Below are 18,464 nucleotides of genomic sequence, written 5' to 3'. Positions count from 1 at the left end.
CAAGTGAGCACTTCCAAGTACTCTTCTAATTATCAGATTTGGGCCTCTTATGAATGTTGCATTAATTATGGTGCAAAAATGAACTGTAGGCCAAAATCTGAAGTTAATTAGAGCATGTAACATAGTGCCAAACTTAACATTAATGAGAGAGAAATACAGAGTTAATGTGAGAAAAAGGGGAAAGTGCCCGTCTTCTGCAGCATGGCATTGAATGCCCTCACTCATTTGCTTACTTGTTTACCCTGCTGTTTATAATTAGCAAATGGATTTAGATCACTGAAACCAAAAAGCTCCTTCGCTGATTTTAAAGTTAGCTTAGTTTCTGCCCTTCTGCCCAAGTTTCTATTTCTCTTGTGGAAATATCAACTACTAAACATTAAGAAGTTGCAAATCTGTGATGGAAGAAGTCAGCATCTCTGGACTGATTCTGTAATCTTGGTTGCTGTGTGTATCCCATGTTTTTCATCACCAGTCACTGTCACTTTTATGTTCATAGTATCCAAAGACCAAGGCCTTTTGCTAAAGTTGAGCAGAATGTCCTGCAGTGGAAAGTAGGGAAACTTATAACCATCGTTCAGGTCCAGCAGCTAAAAGACAGAAGCACAAGGAGGCTGGGAAAAGAGAAAACTCCAAGCTGGGAGATAGGACAAGTGTAATTAAGATGACTGTCAGCAAAGCCAGTCAGTGATGACACCTATTAGCACATGAAGTAGTCTCTTGAGGCAACCACTGTAGAAACACCCTTTGGATGGCCAAAATCAGGCTGGATAAAATAATGGCAAGTGGTACAGCCCTGTATCAGCAGAGAGGTGGCACGGGTAGCTGATAATCTCTGTCCTCTCTCTGACGCCTCCACCAGGCTTGTTAGAATGAGGAAAAAGTACCTGTCAGCTGCAGTGCCTGGGGACCTTACTGGTGACGCTTTCTTCATCCCGTGGCTCACTCTGACATGAGATCCAAGGCTGCTTCTCCAGACTTTGTCTCAGCAGCTCTAAACAAAAAGCAAAGCAGGCTTATTTTTAAACAATTGCGCCATATGCTGATATTTTCCAATAGTCAAGTTCAGCAAGCAAGGTGAGGGGGGCCTTCAACGCCTCCAGCAGGGAGGGTCAGGAGGGGCACGAGCTAGCATCATCTTTCTGTTTAAGATCCTCAGCGCTGCTCAGCACCCAGAGCTGTGGGGGAGAGAGCTGGGGATGCCAGTGCCCCAGCGGGTCTCCACAAAGAGGGCGGAGGGGAGCAGAGAGGCTACCTCCCTCGCACATCCCGAGTCGGGTGTTCTTCCGCGTGCCTGTGATTCTCACCCTCACACCCAGGAAGAGGTGCAGTACAAACTGCTAATCTTTCTAGCGAGGGGGGAGTGAGATGCATTTGGGATGTGCTGGAGAAACGTGGCAGTGATTGTTCTGACAGGATCAAAACTTCTAACGGTATAATGAGGCTGATTATTTTTGAAGTGAGTTTTGCTGTTTGAAAGTTGTCCCGTTTGACAGCTCTGGAAGGCGCAGGCACCCGCTTGAGGATGAAAGGGAAAATGCGATCAGGCCATGGGAGCACAGGGGCAATGGCAACGAGAGTTTATCAGCTCCCCGGGAAACAGAAACTTCATTCTCAGTTGAGCATTGTTGGTTGGGTCGGGCTGACAGCAGAGAACAACTTTGGCAACAGTGATGGCGTGGTTTGGGTATGTGGTTATTTGGTTTATTTAAGATCCAGTTGAGCCCTGTTGGCTCATGTCTGAAAAGCCACCGAGCTCAGTGATTCTGGCTCATGGAGGAGATCTGGTAACCATCTCCCAAAGCACTAACTTTTTCAGTGGCAACACTGCTTTATGCCAAAAAATGTAATCTGTTCAGCTGCTTGCTACTGAAGGTTTGGTTTCATAAGACAAGAGCAAGGAGATGGGCAGGCAGGAGGATATACAACCTATACAAACACAGTCACAAATGCATATGCTCAAGGGATCACGTCCTGTATTTCTCGCCTCTTCCAGGCCTCACTCGGAGATTGTTTACTGCTCTTACTTAAAAAGTTATTAAAAATAACTTTGCATATCTTAGCAACATCCATGTTGCAATTAATAACTGGCCAACAGTGACAAACATCAGATGGACGTTCAGAGCAACCTCTACTGGAGGCAACGGAAAATAAACCTGTTCGGCGCGGGCCAGGGCCAACAGGCATGGTGCCTGGCCAGCCTCAACCATTCCCCTTGTCTGAAACGACACCAGGTATAGCTGAGATGCTGAAATTTAAAACAGGACAGCAGTATTACACGGCCAGCAGAGGAGAGGAGAGCTGCCGGTGGGGGCTGCTCTGTGCAAAGGGAGCGTCCCACCCCAATGCCAGCCCCGCACAACCATTACAGCCCAGGGAGGCTTCAGCCTTTTCGAAGTGTTGCTAAAAGAACCAGAGGAAAGGTGGAATCTCATTATTGTGACTGTGCAATGAGAAACAGGAGGTCCAAACCAAAGTCAGTCATCTCCCTGTTTCTATTTTGCCAGCCTGAAAGCATCGTTATGGTCAGTGACCCAAAGGCAGGATATTCCCAGCTTCTGAGGGTGCGAAGGATTTACTGGAGGAACAAAGTTATTCAATAAATAAAACACCTTTCATACAGCTGTATGTTGTTCTGTCCTAGAAAGCATTTCTGACATTTAAAAATTGGAACAAACTATTTTTATGTAAGAGATTAATTGCTGCTGCTGGAGCACCACAGCCCTGAACCAAACTATGATTTAGTTGTACCAGACGCTATTCGTATCTGAAATGACACAATGTTTGTTCCAAAGAGGCTAAAATCTAAAGACAAGGCATGCAAAGGAAGTATTACTGCCTCTATTTTATCCACAATGAAAGAAGGCTCAGAGAAATGGCATGGTTTGTCCATGTTGGAAAAGCCACCTTCGCAGTCTTCAGGTGCCCCGAGACAACTTCTTAAAATAGCTCACTGAAGAACTTAGCTGATCTTTGCTCCTATTAGCACATTTAGCATTTGTCTATTTGCTTAGCATTAAAGTATCTGTAGTCATGTTCCTGTTTTTAACTTTTTATGTCTATCAAGAATGTAGTTATCACCTGAAGAGGTTATTATTCAATACAACAAGGAGACTTTATGACATCATGCAAAACATTTTAGTCAGTATCCAGAGATAATGACGTACAAATATGTTTTCCTTCAGCCCTATTTTTTATTGAATTTGACTCTCCGCTTCTTTGCTGATCTATGTGAGATGCCTTGGCAGACTCAGGCCAGGCTCCCAATTAGTTATCTTCATTAATCAATCTCTATCGAATCTATTTCCTGTGCCAAGCAAAGGGTTGTGTTCAGCACTCTGCCAGAGACAAACATGATTTTCCTCCATTCATGGAACAAGAGTCTTCTGAGCAAAGGAGTAGCGTGCTGGGATTAGCTGCTGAAGTTAAAGTAGGGTTTAGTAAATGGGTTCTTATTTTTCTTAGACCAAATTCATTAATAGAGCCTGGCAATAAAAAGAATAAAAAAGGAAGATGTAATGAGCACTTGCAGTTCCAGGGAAATAAACTGATTCAGTCAAATTCAGCAGATGTTATCAGCAGAAGAAAACAAAAAGGAAACAAGATGCTCGAGTGTTTTGACATTTTATTTCAAAACCATATTTCAGTTTATTATTTGCCTGCACTTTTAAAAGGAGTTAGACATCCTCCTTAAAAGAGATATGCTTCTACTGTAAACACAAAAATAAATGAACTGGATGGGATTTTTGTCTTTTTCTTTGCCAGAAAAAAATACGGAACGTTTCTAATGTGCATCAACCTGAAGCCTGTGCGCCTGCGTGTCGGTGCGGTCACGCACCCACTAGGCATTATCAGCACACCTCCGCTTTTGGAGGTGAGGGCATCCCTCGCATAGCTGCAGGGACTTCCCTGTCACTGCATGTACAGCCCATGTCTGACTGGGATGGACTGGGAACGTGCCCTGGAGCTGCAGGGCTTTGGAGCAAGCGGCAGCCAGAGCTGGCTTGTGAGAGGGAGAGAACAGGGGAGCTTCAGCTGGGGAAAATATCCATAGGGAATGATGGAACAGAGGAAAAAAAGGAGAGAACAAACATATTGATAGATGCTTTCTTTGTTTTCTGTGACTTGTCAGATACAAAGACAGTCTTTTTTTTTTTCCAGCGGTATGTTTCTCTCACTCGAGGGCTTTGCTTACTTGGAGAACTGTCTGCTAATTTTAAATCTGAGGAGGCATGTAGAAGTCTTACAGAACGTACTGAAGGCTGGCTTATGTGGGCTGGAGACAGCTGGTTTTAAAACCTCGAACTGAAATTTAGTAAAGAATGATGAGTGCTTAATTCCAGCTCACAAGGTCTGAACAGCATTATTTGATTTAAAGATAATTAAGATATTCAGCATAACCGCTCAAGAGTGGAAGAAAATAAACACTTGTCATGCGATAGAGACAAATTCGTATTTACATTTGACTACAAAGAACTTTAAAATCAACATTGCTGTCATATCCATGTAAATAATTTAGCAAACCAAATGTTTTCCCGAGAACTGGATTTTCACCATTCAGCTGCAATGGGATAATTTAACCTTTGATGACATTTCTGTGGATTTTACCCATGTTTTCCCAAAAGACTGCATCATCTCTAAGGAGGAATGGTCCACTGATATTTGCTCCTCTTTCTTTAATGGAAAAAAGAAATAGTAAGACTAGGACAGACTTCAAATTTGGCTAGGACATTTTAAGAATTTAGGACTATTTTCTCTTTGGTGCTGATGCTGCTTGAGACATCAAGTCCACTGACCAGGTAGGTTTTACACACGAGTAAATTATGATCCCTCCCCGAGGTTGGAATAAAAGACACTGAAGGCAAAGGAAGGTCCCTGTTGCAAGGCTCGTTACAGAGGACGGATTTAATTTTCTTTGCCACATTACTGTGCTTTCCTGGTGCTGGCTGAAAAGGGACAGACAGATACCGACCGTGCCTGGTCGGTTGCTTCTCCAGCAGAGCAGCAGTAGATGATTTAGCAAATCATCTACCCCAGCCGCTTTACTCAGATAATCATAACCATTGCTTTATGGGCTCTGCAGGCTGTCAGCTTGCAATGAAGAGAAATATTCATGGGAGGAGGGGATGGAGACATTCGTCTGCCATCCAGACCAGCTCAGCCCTGAGCAGAGGAAGCAGCCAGCCATAATGACGGCTTCACCATCCCCACGCCTGGGTTCGTCTGGTTTGAAATCCAGCTTCCTCCAGCCTGCTTGGGTGGGAGCCCTGCGCTTGGAAGCGCGCGAGAGACAAACATTAAATGTATCTCTACAGAGTTAAAGGAATATAGCTGATATTTGAGGGAGTTCTCTTGGAGCAGCTCTCGTTGTTTTTTCTGAGTTCATGCTTTTTTTATATGTTCATTGGTTTCCCATACATTTAGAAGAGAAATTCTCTCTGAATTGGCTTCTGTTGGACAAAGCAGATCACAGGTAGTCACGTGTCGGTGCAGTGGAAGACCTACTTTTAGTAAACTCACGTTTGGTAATGTGCTGGTCTCCTCTGGGTTGCAGGTCGATCAGATGCAGCACCAGGATGCTACCCAATAAACTTAATCCTTATCGCTAGGGAATCTGGCAAGTATCTTGCTCATCTCAGAAACAGGAAGAAATGAGAGACCCACAGGAGCTCTTCATCCTAGAAGTATTAGACATATTGCTAATTTTGCAATACTGAATATGAAATCGATTTACGTTGTTGTGCAAAGCTGATACACATCAACAAAAAGAGGGAACGAGCTTGTAAGTTCTGGCTCCATTTTGCCCCAGGAATCATGTTGAGTAGGTAGGGAGTATTCTTCTTGTTCTGCGACAATGAGTTTCTATTGACGGCCAAATGTGGAAGTTCATTTTAGTGGCTGGAAGCATAAGTCATTCAGCCAAGAGATTACAGAGTTACTAGAAAGCTTTTAATTTTATGGAGTCTATGAACGTGGTAATTGTGAGAGAGGGACAATTCTGCACTGGTCTTTTTAAAATTAAATATGTAGCTATATTAAAATTAAATGTTTCATGAAAATAAGTTTAATTTGGCTTATGTGTATCCATTTTTTTTCAACAGAAAATAGGAATGAAACAGCGTATTTTGTTTACTTCTCATTTTGACATTTTGTGGTTTTAATTTCAGATTAAAAAAAAATTGTCTCTTTCAAAATGAAAAATGTCACAGATTAAAATAGCAAATTCCAGAGATTCTTGGATTTTATGTTTACACTCTTCTCAACTTTCTGACTGTTCCCCAAGATTTCCCAGTTTTCCAAAATGACAAAAGCATCATTTCAGGGAGACAATAGCATTGTCATCTTTACCCTTAGCTCCTGTAGCCCTGGAGGGCACTCCAACACCGCAGCTCTTTCTTGCTGTTCTGCAAAACATGCTCGAAGTTTATTCCTGGCCCACTGGGATTCAGGATGTGTGTGATCCTTCTTGGGCACTTCCATCGTAGACACGGGTAAATAATGATGCCAACCAGAAACCGTACTGCACTTAACAACATCTCTATCATCTACAGGCAATCATTTACTATGGGTTAGTGACTGCCATAAAATACAGAATTAAAAGACCACTTCCTACCTGCTCCTGAAACACGAATAAAGCAAGCAGATGCATCGCTGTCTGGAATAACTAGCAAACAGTCATCTTAAGCTGTTCTCTCTTTCCTTCTCGTTTATAGTGCATTTATGAATTAAGTTGTTTGCATTTATAATTATAGGACTGAACAGATGGTGGAAGGCTTATTTCAGAATGATGTGTTCATTAAAATAACCTACTCTGCCAAGTGATTGTTAACTGTAATCCCAGTTTGATATTGAAGATAGTTATTTATTCTTTCTCTGTAAATCCATGTGAAAGAAATGGAGCTTTGAGAAATGGACACTATATTGAGTGTGAAGCTACAATAGTGGTGCTGCATATATTCCAGATGGGGAACCACTGGAGAGTTTTGCAGCTGTGAGAGAAAGAAAAATGCAGGGAAAGATAAATTGTGGACCGACACAATTTTTAAATCTAAGAAAAGTTTCAATTCTTTGTTCAGTTTGGAAGCTCTGTTCCACTTAAAACATGGCTCCAGCCAGCTTCTACATATGTGCAAATTCTTTCTATAGTCTCCTGCCTTCGGTAGTGGAGTTCAATAATGGCAGATTCCATCATTAAAAATGAGATTCTCTGCTCAAGCAAAAACATAAATCTTCACAGTTTATCACATCTTATATAGTAACATCTTGTCAAGTGTTCACTGGGTGCTTCTGCACATAAGAAGAGGTTTCATGATATAACTGGGAGCGTTCATCACCTATTTGCCTTCTTTCTTGGAAACCTTATTGTACCAGCTTCACTTTACCAGCTTCATTGTCTTGCAAGGTGTGTGATGGATCTGGAGACAATTCTTTGCACTTCAGCTCCTTTGCAGTATTTTATTTCTGAGATCTCCTGCCCCACTATTTTCATATCAAGACTTCAGGATCTGGTCTGAACACGGATGAAAGCAAGGACACAGTGCCAAGGTTTCTTTGTTGAGATGGAAGAAGTCTCTATTTCTTCAGTTCTGGCCATTATCCAGGTTTGAATTCCTGGCCCTCCCATCTCCTTGTGTATATGCCCTACACAGGCCACCTCAAGATGCCACTGGTGGCAGCTCTTCTTTACTCAGTGGGCGGTCTGAGGGCTGGGCTGCTGGTGAGCTTCTCAGAAACACAGTTTACAGCTCTCCTATGACTGAAAGCTTTGCTCTTCTGCACCAAAGCAATTGGCATCACTTGTACCCCACAGCTGTGGCAATCATGGGGTCATCAGTGTTTTGCAAGCAAAAGTCGGAGGAAATAGTGGAGAATGAGACACAAAGGTGCAGGACTCCTGTCTGAGCCCACTGGGAGCAGAACCAAAGGTGGGAGGAATGGGAGAGCAGTGGAAAAGTTGATTGTGTTCACTGAGAATAACCAGAAATATTTGTGTTTTCTGGGTTGCCTCTGCAACCATTGTCACAACCTTCAAAGATGCAAGTTGGCTGTATAAAAGCTGTTACCGAGAAGCTTTCTGGGGTCCTGGGGGAAGTTTCTAGTTGCACGTAAAGAAAGAAACATATTTTGGAAAAAGGAGAAAATTAAAGAGATGGGCAGATGAGTGCTCACTCAGACAAAATTGCCAATATCAAGTGGTTAGGTCAGTCACCTTGAGAGAAGGCAGAAAAAAGCCTTGAACATACACTTGCAGACTTGCTCCAGATCAGGAACAGGGAAAATATTTGAAACTGAAAACTTTTGGAGAATGGGAAAAGCATTTTCTATGCCATTCCGATTTTAGCTTGAAACTCATTGGTTTTGACCTAGCAAGTCAGTCTTTATAATTGCACATTTCCCAGGTGCTCTGACATCCACTCCAACCTATTAAATCTCCCAGTTGTAAACTAAATTTGCCTGCACATTTTTTCAGGGCATGCATTGTCTTCAAAAGGAGCTTGCCAGAGCTCAGCACAACAATTTCTGCTTTAGTTTGGACTACAGTGTGCTGCTGTCAGGAAAACATGAGTAGATTTAGACTTTTCAGAGTTTTGGTTTTGTTGAAATCTAATGCTTGGTTTAATTTGAAATCTTTCATTTGGAATGCAAGCAGTTGACAAAAAAAAAGTTAAAATAAAAATATTAAGAAAGGACACTTCCTGAAACCAACAACAATTTGCAATACCTTTAAATGAAAAATTTCACTTCTCATTTTTATAGAATAAGTGCTTTAAAATTTTTTTTTAAAAAGACAAATTCATAGAAACTGGCACAAACTAAAGAAAACTTTCACAAAACCTGCAGATTTATTTATTTTCTTATTATTTCAAATTTTTAAGAATGGCACAGTTAAAATCCTTGCCTGTCTCTGCCACGCCAGGGTTCCCTCCATCGGTCCAGTAGGGACTCCATCACTAATGAACCTCCAGCAACAACCCCCAAATCCCAGTACAGGGATGTCCGAGGACCACAGTTTCATTCCAGTTAGGGGTAATTTTCCTGAATTGTGTGAATGTGGGGTCGGTAGGAGACCCTCACAGGCTGGCACATCCGTAAGGTCCCTGTTCCAGCTGACAGGGGAGTATATTCCAGGCTTCAAACAACCTAAGGTGAACAGCTAAGAACAGCACTTATTTCAAAGGATTTGATACAAGGTTTTTATCTTCTATTCTTGCATTACCAGGGGGTATTTAGATATTCCAGCAGTAACTATCCTGCATTTATAATACAAAGATTATCAAAAAGATTTGCAAATACAATGAAACTTGGCACTTAATCAGCTTTTTGTATAGTTAATGCCTAAACCTCCCCAGACTTTGTGTCCATTTGTGTACCCAGCTGAGACCTGAGCTGTCCTGGCAGTACCAGTACCAGACATACATACCATAAACGCACCAATCCACCTCCTTCTGCAGCAACAGAACACTTCTTGGTGTCTGAATGTGTATACAGAATCTCTTCTCTGTCTGGTGACAGTGTGTCCTCCATCTTCCAGGCAGAGGGGGAGTCAATTTAGCTGGTAAAAGCCCCAGGGAGCAGAGAGCCAACAGCTCCCCGTATCCCCCGCAAAGAAGTGAACCCAGCCCAGCCCAGCGCAGCGCAGGGACAGCTGCAAAACCTCACCTCAGTCTCCAGTGAACGTCAGGACAACAGGAACCACCTTCTGCCAGATCAAAAATGGAAGCAATTAATAATGTAAACAGGTGTATTGGGAAAGGGTTATTAAAGAGAAAGCAAAGGCAGCTGTGCACCTACAGCGGGTTTGGGATGGCTGTGGTTTCCTCTATTAATCTGCCTGCAGCCCAGCTGAAAGCTTCACTGTGCTTGGACAGTTGTGGGCATTAATTTTATTCTTTTTTTTCCTTTATTCATTATTTATGACCCTCTATGTAAAATTATTTCTCCTGCCAGGGTTAAGGGTGCTGAGGCTGCTGAGGGAGCGCCGAGCCCAGTGTTTGCTCAGAGGCTTTGGGAAGTGCAGGAGGTGCTGCCACACAAGTCCCCCTGCCCATTAGTGATTCAGCTGTAGCTGGGAAGGGTGGTCTTTGCTCTCTGTTTGTCAGTTTATTAATGAGCAGTATCTACTAATATGATCCAAACCCTCGCAGGGTTTCTGTACCTGCGAGGGGCCCCTTGCCCTTCGCAGCAGCCGCCAGGATTAACTGCCTGCAGGCTGATGAAGTGGAGTTTGCAGGGAGATCAGGGAAGGATGGATACAGCGTTCAGAGCAAGGACTATGGTTAAAAACCAGGAGAGTGAATTCACAGCTGCAGAACTGCGAGCTGCGCTTCCCAGGCACTTCTGCTGGCACAGAGGAGCTGTGGGTACGTGCAACCAGTGTAGGCAGCTTTATACAGAAACTGCAAGCATGAAGGGTGGGTAGGAGGCATTTTTGGGAAAAAGCAGATACCTTCCAATTCCTGTCTGTTTCCTACTACCCAAAGGACCCCAGGCACCATCTCCAGACAGTCTCCCTTCTGGCAAATGCGAGCCCTGATCAAGGGATGGCACACGTACCATCAGGATATCGTTTCCTCTCCTCCTGGGTCATGCTCTGCTGAGGAAATGGATGCAGTTAGCTTTTGTGTCCAGAGCCAGGAGCCCTGCCCCAAAATTGCACTGCTTTCTACCGAGACAGGCGTGATGCGGGGGGTTTGCTCACCAGGAGAGGAGTAAGCAGGGACCTCAGGCTCTCTGAAAACAGTGACTGTTTTTCATTAAGGTTGGGGAAGCCAAAGACCAGCAATTTTTTGGCTTTGCTTCCTTAATAAATTGTACAAGTTAGTCTGGGGGATAGCTCTGCAAGGAATGAAAGTGGGAAGATTACAAACAGCCACTGCATCCCCTTCATGTTTTCTCACCGGCTCTTGCCGAGTCCCCACAATAATGCTGGAGCTCCTTGTTCTGCTCGTGGGCCTACGGAGGGTAAAACCACACAGCTCCCCTCCACTGTGCTGAGACCTAATCCAACCAGTTAATTAAAGAGTCCATTGGACTGTCAGAAACAGCGGGAGCTGCAGAAGCAATTATCTCCAAATTGGTCACCATCACAATTAAAGTACCACTTGGCAAGTATGTGAATAGCCTGCAGCAGGGTCCCTTTATAGGTAGTAATGCCTTTTCATTATTGGGCTTCGTTGCTGGGTGGTGGTGTTTATGATCTGAGTAAAGCTGTCAGGTGAAACGATGGTAACACTCGCCCCCAGTTCTGGGAGGAGCCGGATGCAGAGAGCAGAGGCAGCCTGGGATGCTATTTGTAATTGAGCTTGGTAGCTTAACGTGCCAGCGTATACAAATCCCATCGAAGGAACTCATTATAGGCAGGAAAGCTGAGCAACTAATTTGCTGCAGATAATTTATTTAATGCATTTAAACCTTTTAAATTTTTTTCGTGCTTCACATATTATGGCTTCCTCAGATGCATTCATTACTCAAACTCACTTGATAAATTTCTCTTGAAACATCCAGCCCACACACACAGGGTCCGAGGGTTGTTTTCTTCTTGCGATCAGTAAGTTAAATCCCGCCGTGCTTGGCTTCTCAGCTGGGTGAGAGCTGAGGCACATTAGTGGTGTGAAAAAAAGCAGAGCTGTTATAATCCTGCCTTTCATCCGACACTAAATTGGTGCTCTGTAACTGGCAGGTAGCTTTGAACTTTCACTTGAAGGGAAAAACTACAGTACGTGAAAACAATCCTGGTAACACAAAAGCCCATCAGCAGAAGACTTTAACAGTTTCCTGGAGATGCTGGTAAGGTTTTTAGGAATGACGTGCCAGTACCAGAGCAAGCCATGACCCCTGCAGCTCAGCTTTCACACCCTGTGTACAAATGCTCTTTCCTCCTCTCCCACCGGTCCTCTTTCCCCACAGGGTGAACAGCTGGAAGTCTTGAGCTAAGAGCCAGAGGCTTCAGACAGACACTTTGTGCCACAAGAGATCCTGGGACACCTTAATGACTTCTCTTTAGCTTAATGCATCTTTGTAACAAACGGCATCACCTGCTAAATTCCTGATCTTGCGCAACTGTTTTCTGACCGCTGCAGAAGAAGAAGAAAGGTTTGGCTCTTTGGATATCCTGTATGGAGTCAGCTTTCAGTGCCTGTCTGTTGTGCTTCTGGGCGAGTCCTGAGTTGCTCTGAACTATGTCTGCCTTGTTTGCAGAGCCGTGGGTCTCCTGGCTCTCACCTTCTGTACCACCATCTGTAGCAGACACTTTTGCCTCACACAGTGTGCCACGTCTGACTTGGTATAGAAAATTAAAATTATGTTATGACTTGTATGCTTCATGGTCATCTAATCGGAGTGTCTGTGCAGTGTTAGATGCAAAATGTCTTTTCTTGTTTCTTACATCAAGTCTGTATCTTGTTGGTAGAACTAGCACCCTTTCTGAAATTTATGATCATTATTTAAAGCAATGGAGTAATAAGGGAGTATGCTCGATGGATCTATCTGTACATACAGTGACCTGTATTAAGGCAACCATCTTGAAAACAGCAACTAGTACATTGGAAGGTAAATTTCTCCAGGAATATTCAGCAGGGCAAATTCAGTTTATACTGGTCAGTTTATATCCTGGCTTTAATTTTGAGTCCATGGCTGATCTACTGGAACTAACAGATACATCGTTTGTAGGATATTCACATCATCTACTTCAGATATTTCAGTGGCATTGTAAGCACCTTAATTAGGAGCCTAAGTCCCAAGTATACTCAATGGAGAAAGAGACGCATCCAGATTAATAATGCCAAGTAAATTGATGCCATCATATCAGTTTTTGAATATGTAGACAATGAGGAGTTCCTGATCTTTTTTGTAATGATTATTCTAACAGCTCCTGAGGCTGATAGTACTTTTTTTCCCTCTGCTAACAGCTGGAGAACTAATATGGTCTTCTGTTTTCTTAGGCTTTTTTCTTTTTTTAATTTTTATTGGGATGTGGATATTTTAGTCATGCCTTGGATGTTTGTTACTAAGAGCAATAATGTATCTACATCTCTAAACACTTAGGAAAGTCTTAAGAGAGACCTGATTTCCCTGATATGCATTTAGACTAGGGAAAAATGTTTTTGCATTTATTTTTGCAACTTCCTACTTCTGGACCTACTCAAAGGATGCTTTAGTTTAGTTCAGCTTTAGTTTAAATGAAATGGACTGCCAAGGGAAGATACCTGGCTTGCTCTGTGTCCTTCAGGGGGTTTGCAAGCAAGAATGATTAGATGTGAAAGTCTAAAAGATGGGCTAAATCAGTTTTACTCCAGTTAGCCAACATTTTTGCTATCACTTCAGATCTGCTTATTCCTACTAAGCATTGCACACCACTTAGGGAAAAGAGCTGCATGTCATCAGCAAACTAAATCAACAGATCTGTTCAGAAAGCCGTGTCGAGATGGGCAGCGGGAAATGGGCTGGTAGATGAGGCACAGGCTAAGTGATAACATGGAATTCCTTACAACTGAATTCTGCTTTTACATATCTGACCCAAATCCTGGAAGAATACCAGTAAGATACATATATGACATGATACCTTCAAAGGACATAAAACCTGAACAGCACTGGTTTGATAAGGCATTCTAGAATTGGCACTAAACCCAACTTTGCAATAGGCAGAGACTACTTTCCTTTGTAAGTGGAAATGCCCTGAAATGTTGGTCTTGGTTTCATCTTAAACAGCATTCACTTCCCAAGCTACTCTCAAATGATTCTTTAAATGCTTGCATTGAAGACATTAACTGAAGTGCCTTCAGCTTAGTTCACCCATAGATGATCCATGTTTCTTAGTTCTTTGGTCCGGATTTCTCTCATTACCAGCTGCACCTTAGATATATGAAAACCAACAGGTTCCTGGTTTTCAGGGATTGCCTTGACTGCATCAAACTGAAGATTTGGTTTCCAGTCGTGGAGCAAAGTAGGGATTCACATTTACTTAATGTGGGATACAGATAGTTGGAAGATGTACTGTCTTATGCACTTTGGGGTTTTCAAGAACTCATTTTACATTAACTTGTCCTTTTAAATAGCACTACCAAATCTTTCTTTATGTTTTTCCACTCCCAGGTACACCGTTTTACGTAATGGGCATCATCAAGAACATGAGAAGCTTCCCATCCACAATGACCCTGAATCCCAAGAGTCCTGTTTCTAGTCACAGTCCTAGAAGAGGAATGGCCCAGCTGAAGGACCAGATTCCTTTAGGATACCCAAAGGATTCACAGACAGCAGGACTTTATGAAAACTCATTCATCTGCATTGTCATGGTGCCTCCTCCACCGACTTCATATGAATGTCCAGCTGCACGTGTGTGGATTGATGGGGGCATGGGACACAAGCCGAACGGCTGAGCAGACTCCTGTGTCTGCAAGGACAGCAGGGCTATAGGACCGTGTTGGAGCCTTACTCCTGGAGTCAGCTGATTTCTGTCAATGTAAGGAAACAACACAAATGCAAACCATCCAGTGCAGAGACTTCTGTTTTTCCCTTCCAGCTGCCATCTGTGTATGAGCCACCTCTCTGTCCTGTGATATGATGATCTTAAAGATTACAAGTTCTGGCTAAAGCCCTAACATGATGGGAGACTAAACTCCTGCTTTATCTGCACAAGATCCTGCCCGCTGGTGACCAGATGCTGTCAGGAGAGAAACAGCTCTACCTTTTCTTTAGCAAAATAAGAGGAACTGTTTGCCCTTTGATTATAGTTACTGGTGAAAGGCCAGCATGAGCTGCTGATTCACCCTACCCTGCAGAGCTTTCTTTGTAAATGCTTTTATCGTGTTTCCTTGCCAAGTTCATTGGTAGAAGACTCACTGGGTGTACATAGTGCCTGACAAGCTGGAGTGGGGCCTACAGAGATATTTCACCACTAACAGAAGGCCCTGCAAGTGCTGCTTCAATCCAGCCCAATTGCTAAAAGACAGTGGCCATCCTCTGCCATTTGGAAGCCAATAGGTGGGATGCGACCCTCAAACCCCAGGCAAGCTGCCAGTGCTGTCCTCACCTAAGCAATCTTTGGGCATTCTTACCAACAAGAAAGGCTGGCCAAGAGATGAGGTCAGTCTGTAATAGATCACTAAGTGCCATCTTGAAAAAATATGCCATCTAAAAAACTTTTCTAGCAACATTAGGAAGATAGACTTCTACTTACATTTTCCATCTTTATTTTTCTATTTGTTTCTGTTCACTTCCAGTTGAGGCAAGAAGTTTTAAGACTTTCAGATATCGCCATATGCACATCTCTGCAAAGACCTCAGTCCTTAGCTGCTTCCTGCATGTAGATGTTGCTTTGTTCCTCGTGAGCTGCTTCCACTATTGCATGGAAAGGGTAGGCAAGGCTGTAGACTCTGCAACTTTGGGAAAATTATTTTCATGAAGTGGGAAAATGCAGGGTCAAGACTACAAGCCTCTACCCTTTTTAGATTAAGATCTAACCCAGAGATGCCACCCAAATTGTACTTTGTTATATTGTGTAATCATGTACAGATATTTTTAATGTAAAAAGAAAAGGTGACATTATTTATTATTTTTTATCAAGAACATGTGGGTTTTTTCATTAAAAGCTTCTAGACCCAGGAGCTTAACATTATATGTATTATTATTTAGTAATATTTCTGTTGCTATGTGACAGGTATTTACTGTAAACAAACAAACAAATCCTGCTTTGGACAAAGAAAAATGTTGCTCAGTAGGAAAAAAAAAATTGTGCATGATAAAAACAACTGGCTTCCTTGCCATGGTGTCTGACTTCTTTAAATACTTCTTCCACACAGAAGTCACTGATAAAGCTTCACGTAATTTTCTTTTAGGATTCAAAAGGACACTGGGCAGAAACAGCCCTAATTAGAAGCCAAGCACTTAGCAATGTAGAAAGTTGCTAGCAGGTGGAGACGAACTGTTGGTGTTTGTGGTGATAGGTGCTGATGGGAAGAACATGAGCTACTTGAAAAGAGAGGGTGAGATAGTTTGAGCCAATTCCTGGTTCACCATTAGGAGCAGTTTGGCAATGACCCATTTTTACAGGGTTGTGTTTCCAAAGAACTCAGTATCAGTTCAACTCTGTTGTTAAAACCAAAACAGAGCTGTGGGTGAAAAAAATCAGCCATTATTGATAGTTTGGAAAAAATCCATCCAGGGCTGCTTCAGTCCTGTGATCTACACCTCTGTGGAACTGCTTGCATGGATTTTTGTCTGGATTTAGGTATGCAAGACCTCAGAACAGGTTGTCTTCGTTTCACTTCAAGTATCAAATTTCTTAAAAAAAATCCTTGAAAAGCTTTTCTCTGTCCCCATTATAAGGCATCAAAATATTGGTGTGAAATTTCTGAGAGTGATATGGAGCCAGCAGCATGGGGATGCTATAGTGATGGTGTTCTTTGTTTCTGCTGTTGTCCTTGAAGTGCTGTTTTCTCCTATATTTTTATGTGCTTTAGTAATATATCTCTTCTTAATTTAAAATTAACTTCTCAATGCTGACTTTCACTCATGGGCAATGTTCAGAAGGCTCTGTCAATGGGATCAGTAGCTCACTAGCCAAAATGGTCAATAGCTCTGATTGGAAACAAAGGCTCTAATTCCACACACCGTATTTGAATGAAATACCAAACACGAAATGTCCATGGTCCGTGTCATCTCTGGCTAATTGCTTGCTGGACTCAGTAAACCTGTCATGAACCACCTGGCAGCTCCTGCTTAATAAGTCAATAATCTCAGCAATGCTTCTGTGAACCCAGCAAATGACATTGCCCATCACCAATAACATCAGAATTTCTATGGAAAAGCAGCTGCCTCACGGAAAGGACCTGTACTTTATTTCCTTTGCTAAAGGCAGCAGCTTTTGTAGCCTCTGAGTTCATCTTCCCCTTGACCATTTTGGCTAGCGGTGTCAAGAGTCTTTGCCTGTGCTAAATAATGTGTAACGCATTAGTTGTTTCTAAAAATAAAAAATTCTCTACATACATTGCAGTACATGTCAACTCATGCTCATTTCTTGTACTGTTTTCACTCAAAACATAAGACACTACCAAGTAATACTTTCCACCTGCCTCGCAATGTACTCAAACAGCTGTAACAGCAAGGGAGAACCTGGCCGCATTGCTTTGAAAATACTGATGAGCTCTTGGGTTATAATGCAAGTTCCTAAGGCTTATCCACCAGAGCAATCCTGCCTCCTGCACCACGTTCTCGTGCATCGTCTTTCTTTCTCCCCACACTTTTGCTTAGGTTGTTACTGAGCCTGTTTCTCCCTTACCTGTGCTGTGCCCACCTCATCTCTCGCTACGTACACCGAGAGATGTTACTGCTGTGGGCATCACGCAAATGGGGAGTCAGATATAATTTTGTGTGGCTCTGTTTCTCTGAGTTTCCCAGTGGATTTGACTGAAAAAAAGATGCTCCTTTCTTCCTTCCTTTCTATCTCTTTCCTGACATCTCTCACAGGTTCACTCTAATAACCATGTATTTATTTCTCCACATAATTATACTGGTACTCATCAGCAAATAATCACACCACCACATCTACGGTCTGGGAACACTTTACAATTTTTTGAATGCAGTAAGCCTCAGAAGTGTTAAGCGTGATGCCTGCTGTAGCTGTTTTCTTGGATTGCAACTGATTACACTTTTCCTTGCCAGAGGTAATGTGCTAGCAGAACAGCTAGCTAATACGAAATTGGCTGGCTGGGCCTTTGCTAAACTGTCTTCAGGAGGCTGATCTGTCAATGCAGTTGAGTTTCCATATTTCTGTATTTTTCTAGGCTCCCAAAGCATTTCTGGGATCTTGCAAGACACTCAATAGCAGGGCATGTGCACAAACAAGAAAATCCGAAGATGCATTGAGGTTACCTGTACTGAAAGAGGGAAGCAGAGCAACAGGCTACTTCCAGAGGCAGATTGAAAACCTAGCCTAACACTGAAACTGTGGGCCACCTGACAGTGTCAGGGTGCACAACACCATGAGGCCGAGCCATCCTTTCCACTGAGCAGCTTTTGGTGTCTCCAATACTCAGTTTACTTGGTTAGAAACTAAGTCACAGTCATGCTGTGAAGTTGGAGACACAACAAATATGTCACCAATGGGAAGCTGCGTTCACAAAACAGAAGCTCCAAGGAAGAGTGCAGAAGAAGCCATACACTTTAATTAGCTGGTGATCAAGACTGGAGGGATGCGAAGCAATAACTGGATGATACACGCTCTGTAAATGTCAGTGCTTGAGGCAGTCAGCAGCCGTGTTGCTTAGTGCTATGTACAGAGATATGGCTGCAGCCCAAGTGTACTAGCAGGTCATGCTCATAAACACCATGCAGGCAGATGAATCCTTATGGGGAAACGTCCCTTCCACATTTATCCTTCACTGTTCTTTCAACACTGAATATATTTACTCTTGGAGAGCGCAATGAAAAAAAAAAAAAAAAAAGGGGAAAAAGTATTTAAGAAGGAAAAT

The 18,464-nt window shown here is 42.7% G+C and overlaps 1 protein-coding gene across 1 annotated transcript in view; it reads left to right on the top strand.

The window, feature by feature from the left end:
- The window catches only part of HTR4 (5-hydroxytryptamine receptor 4), a 98,050-nt gene extending 81,085 nt beyond the window's left edge, over positions 1-16,965 (top strand). The window contains exon 6 of the mRNA XM_035902455.1: positions 14,089-16,965. Within this exon, the coding sequence (XP_035758348.1) occupies positions 14,089-14,176 (88 nt within the window). The 3' untranslated portion in view covers positions 14,177-16,965. The remainder of the gene's footprint in view (positions 1-14,088) is intronic.
- The last annotated feature ends 1,499 nt before the right edge of the window (positions 16,966-18,464 follow it).

Source organism: Egretta garzetta, unplaced genomic scaffold, assembly GCF_000687185.1.
Source record: "Egretta garzetta isolate BGI_Z169 unplaced genomic scaffold, ASM68718v1 scaffold209, whole genome shotgun sequence".
In the NCBI taxonomy this organism is placed as follows: Eukaryota; Metazoa; Chordata; class Aves; order Pelecaniformes; family Ardeidae; genus Egretta; species Egretta garzetta.
Note: the sequence above shows the minus strand (reverse complement) of the source record. Positions and strands in the feature narration are given on the sequence as shown.